The sequence below is a fragment of the Harpegnathos saltator genome, unplaced genomic scaffold (genome assembly GCF_003227715.2).
Source record: "Harpegnathos saltator strain DR-91 unplaced genomic scaffold, Hsal_v8.6 scaffold770, whole genome shotgun sequence".
Lineage (NCBI taxonomy): Eukaryota > Metazoa > Arthropoda > Insecta > Hymenoptera > Formicidae > Harpegnathos > Harpegnathos saltator.
The window spans coordinates 123,998-138,853 of NW_020230616.1; the positions used below are offsets into that span (position 1 = coordinate 123,998).

At 39.5% G+C, this 14,856-nt stretch overlaps 3 protein-coding genes across 4 annotated transcripts; 2 read left to right on the forward strand and 1 right to left on the reverse strand.

Annotated features, from left to right (window-relative positions):
• Positions 1-638: 638 nt before the first annotated feature.
• LOC112590273 (40S ribosomal protein S28-like) lies at positions 639-1,581 on the forward strand. Its single transcript, XM_025306217.1, has 2 exons — positions 639-912; positions 1,548-1,581. The coding sequence occupies exon 1, from the start codon at positions 675-677 to the stop codon at positions 864-866; it is 192 nt and encodes a 63-aa protein (XP_025162002.1). The 5' UTR covers positions 639-674; the 3' UTR covers positions 867-912; positions 1,548-1,581.
• A 111-nt stretch (positions 1,582-1,692) lies between these two features.
• Positions 1,693-4,486, forward strand: LOC112590272 (uncharacterized). Its single transcript, XM_025306216.1, has 6 exons — positions 1,693-1,767; positions 2,069-2,193; positions 3,690-3,801; positions 3,975-4,190; positions 4,273-4,350; positions 4,451-4,486. The coding sequence occupies exons 1-6, from the start codon at positions 1,758-1,760 to the stop codon at positions 4,483-4,485; spliced, it is 576 nt and encodes a 191-aa protein (XP_025162001.1). The 5' UTR covers positions 1,693-1,757; the 3' UTR covers position 4,486.
• Positions 4,487-4,923: 437 nt separating this feature from the next.
• LOC112590267 (putative nuclease HARBI1) lies at positions 4,924-6,688 on the reverse strand. Of its 2 annotated transcripts, none has more exons than XM_025306212.1 (4): positions 6,496-6,688; positions 6,086-6,415; positions 5,857-5,999; positions 4,924-5,520 (listed from the first exon to the last, which is right to left on the reverse strand). In XM_025306212.1, exons 2-4 carry the CDS (start codon positions 6,094-6,096, stop codon positions 5,078-5,080), a joined length of 597 nt encoding a protein of 198 aa, XP_025161997.1. In that variant the 5' UTR covers positions 6,097-6,415; positions 6,496-6,688; the 3' UTR covers positions 4,924-5,077. The 2 variants fall into 2 exon arrangements, with proteins under 2 accessions (XP_025161997.1, XP_025161998.1); XM_025306213.1 differs by having other exon boundaries at positions 6,571-6,681.
• Between the last annotated feature and the right edge of the window lie 8,168 nt (positions 6,689-14,856).

The window sequence follows — 14,856 nt, forward strand, 5'->3', positions numbered from 1 at the left end:
GATTTATCGTCGCCATAATCGACGCAATAATTTCGATGCGAAACAATCAATTATGGTTTAAATTGATGAAGTTGCACGAAGCAACGCGCCTCGAAAGGAAAAGATCACGGAAAAAGAAAAGTCGCACGAGGCAGCGCTTATCGGAGTGAACACGTTCGGAAAAGGAAAATTGTTTGTCTTTGTTTATTGTCTTGGCACATACATTTAAGAAAAATCCAGTCAAGCCAGGCGTTAAAGCCCGGCGCACCGACAGAATCTCAGTCAAGCCAGAACGTAAGCCCGGCGTACTGACAAACTCGCGAAGTCAAGCGTACAAGAGATAGTGCCACTATCGGCGGTGGACCGTACGAAGGCCAAAAGCTGTACGAAGGCAATCTCTGATCGTCTCCGCGGGCACTCTTATATGCCCAGTAGCGGGATTCTGTAACTCGTTATAATTATAACGATACATGACGTTACGGTAACAATACCGACTTTCGTCGTGTGTAACGAGATATTGATACCAACTACGCGATTCTCTAACTCAGAATAGCGACACTCTGACGTTACAGAATGTGGTAACGAAACGTCGTTATTTAATGTTGTCGTTATGCGTGGAAGAAAAGAGGAAATGACGTATACATGTCAAATTTTGGGGGAAAATTCGTAGGTTGGTATTTCACGTGGAAAAGGTTATGGATAAGTCAGTTGATTTGAAACTTATTATGAAGATCCTGGGCCGCACAGACTCACAAGGACAATTCAGACGAGTGAAAATAGAGTTCCGGCAAATAAAATCGACAAATTATCAAAACATGAAAGGTCCGGTACGTGAAGGTGATCTTTTAACCTTGTTTGAATCTGAGTTTGAGGCAAAAAGATTCTAATAACCAGAGCAGCAATTTTGATTGACGTAGAAAAAATCATTGCCAGGTAATTTGAATTTGATAAGGTTATTGTCTTGAACAATACTCGAAAGATCTTAGCTGTCACTTATTATTTATTAAAAAGTTATTAACAAAAGAAGTTTTGTTTGACTGTTATTTGATTTTTCCTTTTTTAATAAAACCTTCCTTTCCTTTTTTAATAAAACAAGTAGCAAGAAGGTTAGAGATAACTACAGCAAAGTATAAAAGTGCAAGAGAGTTATGAAAATATTTTATTGTTAATTGTACAAAAGACAAGAATCTTGGATGAAACCAATTGTTAGATTATCTAAGTCTCTTGTACTTTGTTGTAACTACCACAAATCTCCTTATTAAATTGTGTATTTATTTTTTTATAAATATAATTTTACATAAATTAATTATAAATTAATTTAAAAATATTATTTCATGACAGCAGCATTTTAATAAGTCTGTTCGTTTTCGCTGCACTACTGAATCGATACTATAAGTTACAGTGAGACAAATATAAGTTTATATATAAGTTTATATATAAGTGATATATCTTATTGTAATAACTTAAGCGCAATGACTTCTATATCGCAGTAAGTATGCAAAATTTTAATAAAATAAATCAATTTCAGGTATAATCTATTACACGTATGCTAATAATTTTTTTTTCAGACAAAATGGAACAGGGATTAAGAAGAGGCAGGCGAAAGCAACGTCAGCACAAATAGATTATATGGTGGACTATTTTGTACAGCATCCACATGTAGCAACATGCAAATTCCAAACTCTACACGGGAACGCAGATTTAAGAGGGTCATGGGAGCAATTAGTCGCTCACTTAAATACTATGGGAAGAAATGGGAAGTCAAAAGATATAAAGTCATGGAAATCGGTAAGTCAATAATATTTAAAATATTATGTGTAACATGCCAGCAAACACAATGTTAGATGTAACGTACATGTTAGTTGTAATTTCCTAATCAACAATATAATTGTTATATGACATATATGTTATGTAACAGTTATATTGTTGAGCAGGAAATTACAACCAACATGTATTATACGTTACATCTAATATTGTGTTTGCTGGGATGTAACTACGTTGGATATATTTTCGTAATACATGCTTTAGACATGGCGAGATAATAAAACAGCAGTTTCCCAAAAAGTTGCTAAAATCCGTGCTAATAAAGTTACGACAGGGAACATTGGTGGTCCTCCTATCACACTGACGGATCGAGAAAAAAAGATTTTAGGCCTTATAGGACTAAATTATGTGGAAGGTGTACAATGTCCTGATTCATTTCCAGAGGAACAGGTAGTGAAAAAGTTTTAAATATAACTGTAATCATTTTTCTAATATAAAATATTAGGTGTAGTAAAAAGAAATCCATTATTTTTGCATGAAATTGAAGGCTTTAATTACCATAGTTAGAATGATCCGATTTAGGTCAAATATGCGCTGTTTTGTTCGATAACTTGTTGCCATTTGGAAGGTAATTTCATTATGCCTCTCTCATAGAAGCCCTCGTCCCTATTGGCAAAAAATTGAGACAGTCGATTTTCGCAAGCCTCTCTTGAATCGAATTTTTCACCAGCAAAATTGTTCGCCATGGACAGAAACAGATGGTAATCACTTGGTGCCAGGTCCGGACTATAAGGTAGATGCATAAGAACCTCCCAACCAAGCTCCCGGAGCTTCTGGTGAGTCACTATCGATGTGTGTGGCCTGGCGTTGTCCTGATGGAACACAATTCCTCTCCTATTGGCCAAAGCTGGCCGCTTCTGGGCGATTGCTTCCTTCAGACGGTCCAATTGTTGACAGTACAGTTCCGAGTTAAGAGTTTTGTCGTAGGAGAGCAGCTCATAGTAGATAATTCCCTGCCAATCCCACCAAATATACAGCAAAACCTTCCTGGCCGTCAATCCTGGCTTGGCCACCGTTTCCGCCGGCTCACCGCGATTCGACCACGACCGTTTTCGCTTGACGTTGTCGTAAGTGATCCACTTTTCATCACCAGTGACCAACCGCTTCAGAAATGGGTCGATTTTGTTGCGATTCAGCAGCGATTCGCAGATGGAAATTCGGTCCATGAGGTTTATTTTCGTTAACTCGTGTGGTACCCATACATCGAGCTTCTTTTTGTATCCAGCCTTATTCAAATGGTTCCAAACGGTTTTTTGTGCAATCTTTAGCTCTTGGGCAATCGAAACAGTGCTTACATAACGGTCGGACTCGACAATGTCCATGATTTTATCGATATTTTCGACAATTGACCTTCCAGTGCGTGGTGCATCTTTGACATCGAAATTACCGGAACGGAATCGACGAAACCAAAATTGCGCCTGATTGGTTGTTACAGTATCAGGACCATAAACACTATTCACATTTTCAGCCGCCTGGCTTGCGTTTTCGCCTTTATCGAAGAAAAACTGTAAAATATAGCGTATTTTCTCTTTGCTAGTGTCCATCTTCGACGCGCGCTCAAACAAAACTGTGTCAACTAGTCACAAAACTGTCAGAAAAGTCTTTTTAGTACGAAATCTCATCTTTCTAACGCCATCTAGTAGAACCCGATCGGACTTATATAACGCGAAATACAGATAACTAAAGCCATCTATTGGAAAAATAATGGATTTCTTTTTACTACACCTGATATATCTAATATAGAACATTTTTATTAAAATATATTTAGAAACTTCTTATTTCATCATACTTAAAAATTTGAAATCTTTTTTGTTTGTGATGCACATAAAAATAATATTGAGTACATGTTTATTAAACAGTATTTGCTTTTTAAATGTTTATTTCAGGGAGAAGCAATGCATTTGCTTACTGCAGGGGACGAAAGAATTTTAAATGATATTCCAGAGTCATTAACATTAAGAAATAACGAGATTATAGAACATGACGTTAATTATACAGGTAATGGTAGGTAATTATACAGGTAGGTAATGGTAGGTAATTATACAGGTAATTATACAGGTAGGATTTTTTCTGAATACATTGTAAATGTCTCGATAAATTATATGAATGTGTTAATCAATATTGCTCTGAAAATGTATAAATGCAGCACTCCTTACACTTTTTTATTTCAGATTATGAAGTGCTACATGATATGGGAAATGTTATTGAAGAAGGGTCATCTTTCAATAATATTCAAACACACTCACAAATTCAAAATGTGGAGATTGCAGAATGTCATCGTGAAATAACAGAACCACCATCCGCTATTCAAATTGATGATCCACAACGGCTCACAACTGTAACGCAAAGTTCGAGCAAGAAGCGAAAAAGACCACAAATTACAAGGAGTAAGTATTGCTATTGATATATACCTATTTTTTTATAACAGCTCAGTTTATATACGTAATATTTTCTTTCTTTGTAAGACAGTGAACGGTTGGGTATACAACTGCACAATGCCAGAGAAGATTTGCGATCCTAGCCGAACGCCAAATTTCATGTATGGAGGTAAGATCTATCTGTCATTCTCAGAATATAATTTCTTTGGAAGAAACGTGTTATTAACTCAATGCTTTAAACGTACTTTTTTTTATGTTTATTTTTACAGATGTTTGCAAAGGCAATGCAACAAATTGCGGATAATGAAAAAGAGCGAAATGAATGTCTACGTGCCTTTATAGAAGCAGAAAGAAGTAGAGAGACAACATATTCCGAATTATTAATAATAATCAAAGATTGTGTTGAAGTATTAAAAAAAAAAAATCTTTCACATAACTAGTCCGTATTTTGATCAGTATTTTATTCTTTTCTTTTAATTTACTATTATTTTTTCTTTATTACATTTATAGTTTATAGACAATAAGGGTTTTAGTTTAAGGACAATAAAGTTTTTATACTGTTTGCAGAAAGATGTTTATTTCAATAATATAAAATTTTAATATGAAAATAAAGCTTTAATATATTTAATATTATATAAAACTATTTTATAAAAAACATTATATAAGATAATGTAAAATTTTAATATAATTCATTTTTTTTAACTTTAATATACATGTTCTTTTTTTCGTTAAAATTGTTATCCTTTACGCACACATATTTATATAAATATTTGTAATTGAATTCAGACGATGAAACATTTATTCTGAGTCACAAAATGTTTATGGCTTCGAAAGCCATTCGGAATCAATATTCTCATTTAAAGCGTCAAACAATAGGGGATAAGTAAAAAAAACATTTAATCATTTTCAGCACGCTCTTCATCTTGTGCATCTCGATAATTAGGAAATCTTTTTCTCATAATTTGGCGTTGTATTCTTTGAGCTAAAGCGCGCGGTCCTCTTTGATGTAGATCTTCGTTATCAATGAGCCCAGCATTTTCATATTCACCATTATCAGCAGCTATTGGTGCTTCCAATTCTTCAACAGGCAAACGGTGTTGAATTCTTATATTATGCAGTACTGCACATGCATTAACTATTTTTGCAGCAAATGCTGGCCTATACATCAGTACACGCTGATAGGAAAGACATCTCCATACAGATTTGAAGACACCAAAAAAACGTTCAACAACGTTTCTTGCCTTACAGAGCTGTTGCGTATAATGAAATTGTCGGGTATTTTCAGGAAAATCGACCAATGGTGTCATGAGCCACGGTTCCAAAGGGTATCCAGCATCGCCTAATGAAAAATATTAATATTGTTACGAATATGTTGTTACTGAATATTTCGGGAAATAAATAAAAAGTTAAAATTACATGAAATCTTAATTATTCAAAAACAATGAAAAAATCTTGTTTTTCTTTCTTGTGTACCAAACGTTATTTAGTATTATACGACCGACGTGTGACGGTCGAACAAGGCGTCGATGTGAGCACACGGCTGTCACACAGAATATTCAGTATTTATAAAAATATACAAGATCTTATTACAGTTTTTTATTTTCTTTTGCAAAGTTCTTCGAAGTTCTTATTTTCATAAGGACTGAAGGTTCATAAGGACTAAAGGTTCACTCACCGATCAGCCAAGTTTTCCGTTCTCCTCGATTATAATGAAATTCCATTGCTCGACGAATTGGTGATGTACTCCAGATGTATGAGTCGTTTCGTGCACCTGGATATCGTGGATTGATGTTAAGCAGCTTCATCTGGATCAACAATCTGAAAGTATAATTAAATAATGCTACAATTAGACAAAAGTTTTGCAGGAAAACCAATTTATGTACTTCCTAAGTGATTAAACTTACCGCTTGCACATTCAAAGAATGGTGACCGTGATGATTAATGAACGCCTCTTCATTTTCATGAGGGGCTATAATATGAATAAAAGTACAGTCTATAGCAGCGATAGCACCTTCGAATGGGTAAATAGCAGCGGAGAATTTTGCACGCGCTTGCTGTCGATCTTCTTCGGTCATCGGGAATTTTACCCATCTACGCAGCAAGCGCCGATTAATCGCTTCAGTTACGGCATGGAGGCAACGGCTTGTTGTTGATTGGCTAACAATCCATTGGAATTGATTGCCAACGCTTCTTTGATAGCTGCCTTGCGCATAAAATTGTATGGCTATCAACACCTGTATTTAATGTTTCAAGATTATGTTTCAATATTATAAATTAAATATTATAAATTATTATAGTTTTGTTCCAATGTTACCTTTATTTCTGGCACTAAGCCAGTAAGTCGTTCATTCTGTAAATCAACCCTTAATGCAGTTGCAATGTCGATTACCAGTTCAGGAGTAAGGCGAAAATAGTCAATGAATTCATCTCGTGGGATGTGAAAAGGGTTTTGAGCATCTCTCAGCTGCCTTCTTGCCACACGCCGTTCGACGCACTCTTTCAACCACTAATCCTAATTCCCATGCCAAATACTCAAGGGCCATGTCCTCTTCAAATAAATCAACTTTTAATATACATAAGCTTAAATGCCAAATATGTCGATTTTATGGAAATAAAAATTCTTACGAGTATATAAATAAAAAAATCGAAAGGAAAAGAGCAAATTCATATTAACTTAATACAACGTTCAAAACATTATATAAGAATTAAGATGTAAATATACATTACTTTCTGAAAATCAATTATTATAAACAACGTCAATTTTTACTCACCGAGTTCCTTAAGTGTTAATTTTTCTTTTAATATATGTTTACGATGTATACATGTGAAGACCTTCTTAAATGAACACCCTCATCACTTCGACACTTCAGACGCTTCTAAACATTTTTAACCTTTAACTTATGGTTTGTTCTTTTTAGCTGCTGAATTGGTGCAATAAGTTAGAGTGAGGAAAATGTACTTGTCTCACTCTAACTTATTACACCAGATCAGCAGTACAGTTAAAATGAACAGACCACTACTGTCGTTATGTGATCGTTACGCGTACCGAGGGGTATCGAACCATGCGTTATGATAGCGACATATAACGACATCATACCGACGATTTTCGTTATGAATAGCGACAATAGTCGTTATCATTCGCGTACAAAATTGCATTTGACGTTATAGTGTTGTAACGTTATATAACGAACCGACAATTGTCGTTATGAGCACATAACGAGCATAAGAGTAAAATCGCTACAGATCAGCATAAGTTAAAATGAACAGACCACTATTCTTATTGATGTTACGTACGAGGGTATGAACCATGCGTTATGATAGCGACATATAACGACATCATACCGACGATTTTCGTTATGAATAGCGACAATAGTCGTTATCATTCGCGTACAGAATTGCATTTGACGTTATAGTGTTGTAACGTTATATAACGAACCGACAATTGTCGTTATGAGCACATAACGACGGCATAACGAGTTACAGAATCCCGCTACTGGGCAGCTCGAACTCGCGTGCGAGCCGAGGGGCTCGCGCGCGCGACAACCCAGATCGCCGCGTCGCGACGGCTCCGTGGACTAGGAGCGCCAGGGAATTTCGACGTTCAGGTGGCGTCCAGCGACTCGGCACCCCGCGCGCCGGGTCACCGCGAACTCAGGCGCGATCCTGAACAGCATATTCAAGCTGTGTACCATAATGGCCAATCATACGGAGAAGGTAGAGAGCTAGGGACAGCTTCGCGAACTAAAGTGTATACCACAGTGATCATGCGTAACTAAAGGGTAAAGAATGATAACTTTTGATAAAAATTAAATTTCCAATTCGCAAAATTGTGTAAATTATTGTATAGAGAATAATGAACGCGGCTATTGAAATTATGAAAGAGCCAAACGAACCGCACAGCCTCTTAGCCCCTTAAGCCTCGCTGAATCGACATTTGTTGCAAATTCGAAATTGAATATCTCGACACCTAAATATCCTAGCAGCAAATTTCAAATCGGTTTGAAAGTTTTGAAACCGTACTTTTCGAAAGATCTATCGAAATTGTGCGCAACGATATTTTTTCAAAATGGCGGGTGATAAAAAGAAGAACATGAAAAGTTGCTAAAAAAAGGTTCGAGCGTGCGACGGCGCATGGAGCAAAGTAAGTGTCGCAGCTCAATTGGACGAAAAGTACCTAAAAGTATAGAATGTTTTCTTTAAAATATTTCGTTATAGAGCTTGATGCGATATTTATTCACTGAATTATGCAAATTTAACAAGAAAACCGCATTTTTAGCAAAATTTGGAACAACTCAGTGAAAAATGATCACATCGAGCTCGGTAAAGTAGCATTTTAAAGATAACACTCTATACTTTCATGTGCATTTGGTCCCATTACGCTGCGATACCTGATGCACACCATGCACCATCGCAAACACGGACCTTTGATTATCAATTTTGCATCCTCTCACTTTATCATCCGCCATTTTGAAAAAAATGGCCGAGCATAATTGCCATTCAGATATTCTTAAAGAGGACGTTTCAAGCTTCATTTTGCATTTCTGCGCATATTTGTATCTTCATTATTTACCAAGTTATGATCATTTGAAATTTTGTAATTTTTTCCCAAATTTTTAGTGTACCGGGTTTTTTGCGTTTGAGTGTATTAAAAAAAATATCAAAACATGATATACACAATATAAAACTTAAAAATACTTGTATATTATAAGAATAAAAGTATAATTCATATTTCGTTGCCTTCATTATCTGTTTTATATTATACAAAAATATATTAATATACAAATTAAGAAACAAATACACATATTTTAAAAACTTCATATTCAAGATGAGCACATAAAAATATCGTAAATACTTATAAAATTTCTCTGGTTCACATATGATCCATACAGGGTGTCCAGAATGTGATCATTAATATTTTGTGTATTGGTAGATTGGGTGTAGCCGAGAAGAAAAGTCATGTACCATAATGTCAAATTAGCAATAGTTATCGAGTTATTAATTGAAATATGTGAGCCAATGAGCACGTAGAGAGCGCTGGGCGGCCGCCTCTTGTCGCTTGCGTTCGCTCGCTCGCTCCTCGTCGCGCGCGCACGCCTCTTGTCGCTTATGGTGGCCTCTCATACCTCTCTTACCTCTCACCGCGCGAGGTAAGACATCTTCTTATACACGGAGCCCGTCCTGTCGCTTTCTCATGCGCTCATTCGTTTACACATTTTAATTAATTACGGAATAAATATTGAAAAAATTGTAAAATGGCATAGGACTTTTTTAATTATTTTAACGAATTCTACCAGTACACAAAATATTAATGATTACATTTCGGACACCCTGTATATATGAATAGGCCAACTAGACGGTAGCACCATCTGCAACTTTTTGATCATTATGTGGATATGGAAATACAAAATAGGAAAGTCGGAGGAGGCTGCCATGAACAAACTAATTGACAGATCGCGCTCCAACTCTGGGTTTATTCTTTATAGCTGCACTACTAAACTAGTGCGATAAGTTAAAATGAGACAACTATATTTCTTCTCACTTTAACTTATTGCACTAGTTCAACAGTGCAGCTATAAAGAACAAATCCTTTGGCTGCGTTCCGAAATTCACTGACAGTACTTCAAATACATAGTTTGTATCACTATAGAATATCAGTGCTGGCATTAAATATCGGAACCTCATAGCACGGTATATCCAGTAATGACACTCTCTGTCAGCACCTTTGATGTTAGCGTAGTTAAAAATGAACTGCAAATGCGCAATCTTGTCATCTAACCAATAGCAGGCAAGGTCCACTTGAGACTACAAATGCTTTGAGCACTAAAAAGAAGGCTATTATACGGCATTCAAAGCATTTGCAACATTTAACCCTTTGCAGCATAGTGTTACATATATGCAACACCTTTTAAAACTTTGAAGATTCATTTTTCTATTTAAAAGTGTTTTGTGAAATTTGCATTCAAGGGTTTTTTGGAGTCGCTGATTATGAACCTGCTGACGGAATTTCGAAATTCATAATGACGGATCCATTATGGCGGACCAAAATTTTAAAAATTTCGATTTCCATGAAAATTGGTATATAGAAGTTTTTGGGGCAGCTAATAATGAATCGGCTGCCGGAATTTCGAATTTCAAGTTGGCGGATTCAATATGACGAACCAAAAATTTAAAAAAATTTTGATTTTCATGAAAATTGGTATATTGAAATTGTTAGAATCGCTGTTATGAATCCGCTGTCAGAATTGGAGCAGTTTTGCCAACCTATGAAATCTGACAAATAACTGTTGCCGCGTCAGATGGTTGAACGGCCGTGACGCAGGGATGCCAGAACATCCTTATCAGAAGGATCGGAGTTAGAGACGCTAGTAGACTCGGATCTCGTACGGCCTTTTCGGGTCGTAAATCCGAACCGAAAGTGCTGAGCTCTGCCACGCTAGACGCGACTGAGTTGTTCCTGCGGCGAAATGCTAATGTCCTGTGGACGCTTGAAACGAAAGTTCAGCGTGCTCAAAGACGCAATCGCGTCGCTTTTGTCAAATCGCCAAAGATCCTTGACGGATACTTGGAAGAGAGAGAGAGAGAGTTCGCAAACTCCGAAGGAGACGGCCCCGCCGCTCCTGAAAGCCAAGTTCCTCGACGGACGCTTGGAAACAGAGAGTTCACCCGTCCCACACGGAGGCGACCAAAGCCCGCTCCTGAATCGTGGCAATGCAGAGAATTCACAAGCTGAACACAGTAGATCCTAACAATAAAGCCTCAAAAAACCCTGCAGGGTATATCGGCACCGCAGTCAATTTTCTCAGCAGAGTGTATAGTGCGATGATTCGAATCTGTACTATACACCAAAACTGCACTAGAAGCAGGTCGGGTAAAGAAGGGTACTACAAAAGTCGCACTGACCACACACCTGGGATTGCCACAATCGACTATGCAAATATACGCTGCTCGCTATCGTACTCGGTTATATCACCCGGGCGGCCGAATCTTAGCTACGAGCAGCGGAATCGGTAAGCGCGTCATGTAGCGGCCGCGAACGGCACTAGTGGCTACGCGCGGAGCGTCGGCGGGAGCACGGCGTGCTCGCCTGCGAGAAACCAACGGGAGCCAGGCCGTCCGCCACGCAGCCCCGACTCGACGACAATAATAATGCAGGTTATGGCAATGTGATGTTATGTTATTGCTTACAAATTTCCGAAGAATAACAGTGCCGGAAATTTAAAAAAAATCTAAAACAATGTCTATTTTATGAAAATTTTTATTTTTGTCTTATTTTTTATTTTGTTTTTGTTTCTTCGTTTGTTGTTGTTTTTTAGTTTCTGTTATCTTTTATCCTTTTACTATTTGTTTTGTTTTCCGTCGTTATTCTTTTCGCTTCCTTTTTTTTTATATTTTTTATTTTAAAGCTTTCATAATTTTTTATTTTCTTTTATTTCATTTTTTGGACTTTTTATTTTTGTTTTGAGCAGCCACAAAGCTTCTTATTTTTGTGTACAGACGACAGCGAATCTGTAATCAGCGACTCCAAAAACCCCTATATACGAATTTTCATGAAAATCGAAAGTCTTTTAAAATTTATTCCGCCAACTTGAATTTCGAAATTTCGACAACGGATTCATAATCAGCGACATCAAAAACTAATGACGTATATAACTAGACCAAGCATTCCTTCGAAGGCGCAAAGCCGAAAGTTGGCAGTTTGTGACAGAGAGAACGTTGCACGGCATTAAACCTCTCTCACTCAATCCTATAGACTGTCAAAAGTAATATGACATACGACTACGTAAATCATATGAACGTTGAATGTAAATATATATATCTGCATTAGCAAGTTAAATATACAGGGTGTAAATGAGTAAGTGATCCAACTTTTTACCTGATTTACTTTTTACATGATTTAGCATTACCCACAAAGCTGTAATTAATGGAATCGCGTATAGATGTTGCACGTATCGTGTCGTTATTGGCAAGTTGAGATAGTTGACTTCTCAGCTATTTAAACTAAAGCCCCTTGCACAATGCCAGGCAACAAGCAATAAGAATAAAAATAGACCAATCACAATAGATTATTCTTGTAATAGTCGATTATGATTGGTCTATTTTTATTCTTATTGCTTGTTGCCTGACATTGTGCAAGGGGCCTAAGAGTACAAACAGGTGTAGATACTTAACGTGGTAATACATTACACTTTTATAATGCATTACTACCTTAAGTATCTAAACTTTTTCATACTTACTCTTAGCTTAATCCATTAACGCCTAAAAGTCCTAAAATATTAGCCTTACTTTGCAATTGTATTTTATGTAAAAAAACATATATAAGGTTGGAATAGCATTTCCTTATGTTTTCGGGGTTGTTTTACAAGATTCCGGCATCAGAATACGTTTAGATTCACAATAAAATCCAATATGGCGGAATTTTTGGAAAAAAGTCGTGAGAAATCGACAATTTTATTTTTTATAAGCTTGATTTCGTATCAAAAATGTTATTCTAATACAGATACAAGTGTCACATCTTGTCTCAAAAATGTTGAACTTTCAAGGTATGCATTGGTGAAAATGTGAATTCAAGATAGCTGCCTCAAAATGACGGTTAGAACGAAAAAAACTTAAAAAATAATGTATTTTTAGAATAACTTCACAAAATCCTAGTATTTAGCATCAATTTAGTATCCAGGGTACTTAGAGGGATTTTAGGATATTTGCGGACAACTAATTCATATTAGAGAATTTCAAAATGGCAGATCCAAGATGGCGACTAAAAGGCACGAATAATCGTGAAAATTTCCAGAATGTCATGAATTTTCTTCTATTATTTTCATATGCATGAATTATTTTCGAAACGTACACATGCACATATACAGGGTGGGTAATTATAAACTTTCAAACTTTAAAAAAAGCATAAAAAACATCGAGATAAGTACAACGGACGGGAAAAACGACTACATAAAGTTTTGAGAAAAATTATTAAATAAATAAGCGAATAAATGCTCAGTGGTCGGACATCGCGGGCCCGCTACTCCACACAGCTTGGACCGGATTGACAGGCAACAACGGCGCACACTGGTTCGCTGTTGCCTTTTTTTTTTTTTTTTTTTTTTTTTGACGAGGAGGAAATCCATCATGGATACCCTGACCCTCGGGGAAGGGCCAGGGTTATGCCGGACTCCTACCGGCTAAAACCTCCCCGGGTGGCGCTGCGAAGGGACTTGAGTCGGGGCCCCGGTGCCGCGTAACTGCTAATCGGGGCCCCGAGTCCAGATGTTACACCTTCTGTCCCTGAGGGGCGGGGTGGGGGAGGGGGGAAGCCGACCCGAGGGTCCGCTTCGACCACCGCTCCCCCAGGGGAAGGGGGAAGCCGGTCCGAGGGCCCGCTTCGACCGCCGTTCCCCTTTCCCACCCCTCACGCCTCGTCTCTTCGGTCGGGAAGGGGGAAGCCGGCCGAGGCCCGCTTCACCGCCGTTCCCGACCAGACGAGGCGCCGCCAATACACACGTTGTGTGGCTGACTGACCCACCGTATCAGCCAGCCACCCTACCTTGGGAGGGCTGGTTGGGGCACCGGGAGTCCCCGCCCGGTGCCCCACCCTCCCGCCCGGCGGTTGCAGGGAGATGTACTCCCCTAGCCGCCGGGCTCTCCCCACCTCCGCGGAGGAATGGGGCTGGGGGTCCTAGTGACCCCCCTCCCGCATGTCCGACTGGTCTGTCGGACCTGCGATTCAGGGGGGGGAGGGATATTTTTTCGATGATTAATCAATCACCGATACCCTCTCCCCCCCCTTATTGTCATCCGACTCCCGTTTTTGCGGGAGTCGGTGGTCTGCGGGTGTGGGGCCTAGGTCTAAGCCTCGGCCCCCATCCGCTCCCTTCACCCGCTGCTGCTGTTGTAGGGCAGCATGGGGTGGCGGCGGCAGCGGTGCCACGTCCACCCCAATTACCGGGGCGGTCAGTGTTGCTGCCACTGCCACAAGTGGGGCGAGTCTACGCAGCACCACCACCGCCACCCCTCTGTCTCTCTGGAGGGCTCCCAGCTGCCCTCTCCACGCTTTCCTTCCTCTCACTCTTCTTCTCCTTATTGGAGGGGGAGCAGGGGGTGAGGGGGAGGCGGAGGTGGTGGCTGCGCCCCCAACCTCCTCAATTCCTCCTCCTCCGAGGAGTCTCCGTCCCCCTCCCTGCTCCTGCTCCTCCCTGGCGATCCCTCCGTCTCTTCTTCATCCCCCTCCCTTCTGCTCTCCTTCTCTCCTCCTCGGCCTGCTCCTTCTTCTCCATCACCTCCTCACAGAAGGAGGTGAAGGCTTCCCAGTTCTTTTCGCTCCCCAGTATCGCCCGGATTATACTGGGGAGCGAAAGGTCACGACCTAACTTCCTCTCCACGACTCCGCGCTCGCTGCTCCAGGCCGGGCAATCCTGGAGCGTGTGCTGCGCGGAGTCGTGGCCGTGCCCGCAATGGTGACAGGCGGTTGTGCGCTCCTTTCCTATGCGGCACAGGTACTCACCGAAGCAACCATGCCCGGTGAGCACCTGTGCCGCCCTGAAAGTCAGGGCCCCATGGGCCCTTCCTACCCACTCGAGCAGGAAGGGCCGGACGGCCTCGACGGTCCTCCTCCCGTACCTGGCGTTGGCCAGGTGTCTCTGCCATCTCTCGAGGAGGATCCGTCGAGTCTGGTGCTTCATTTCCC

Bases quoted from the DNA above. Each gene is read 5' to 3' on its own strand.
- LOC112590272 (XM_025306216.1), top strand. The intron at 4,191-4,272 runs GTAAGTATTGCT...TTTGTAAGACAG, and splicing joins AAGACCACAAATTACAAGGA to TGAACGGTTGGGTATACAAC. The intron at 4,351-4,450 runs GTAAGATCTATC...TTATTTTTACAG, and splicing joins GCCAAATTTCATGTATGGAG to ATGTTTGCAAAGGCAATGCA.
- LOC112590267 (XM_025306212.1), bottom strand. The intron at 5,521-5,856 runs GTGAGTGAACCT...ATTTTTCATTAG, and splicing joins ACGGAAAACTTGGCTGATCG to GCGATGCTGGATACCCTTTG.
- LOC112590273 (XM_025306217.1), top strand. From the start codon at position 675: ATGGATAAGTCAGTTGATTTGAAACTTATTATGAAGATCCTGGGCCGC.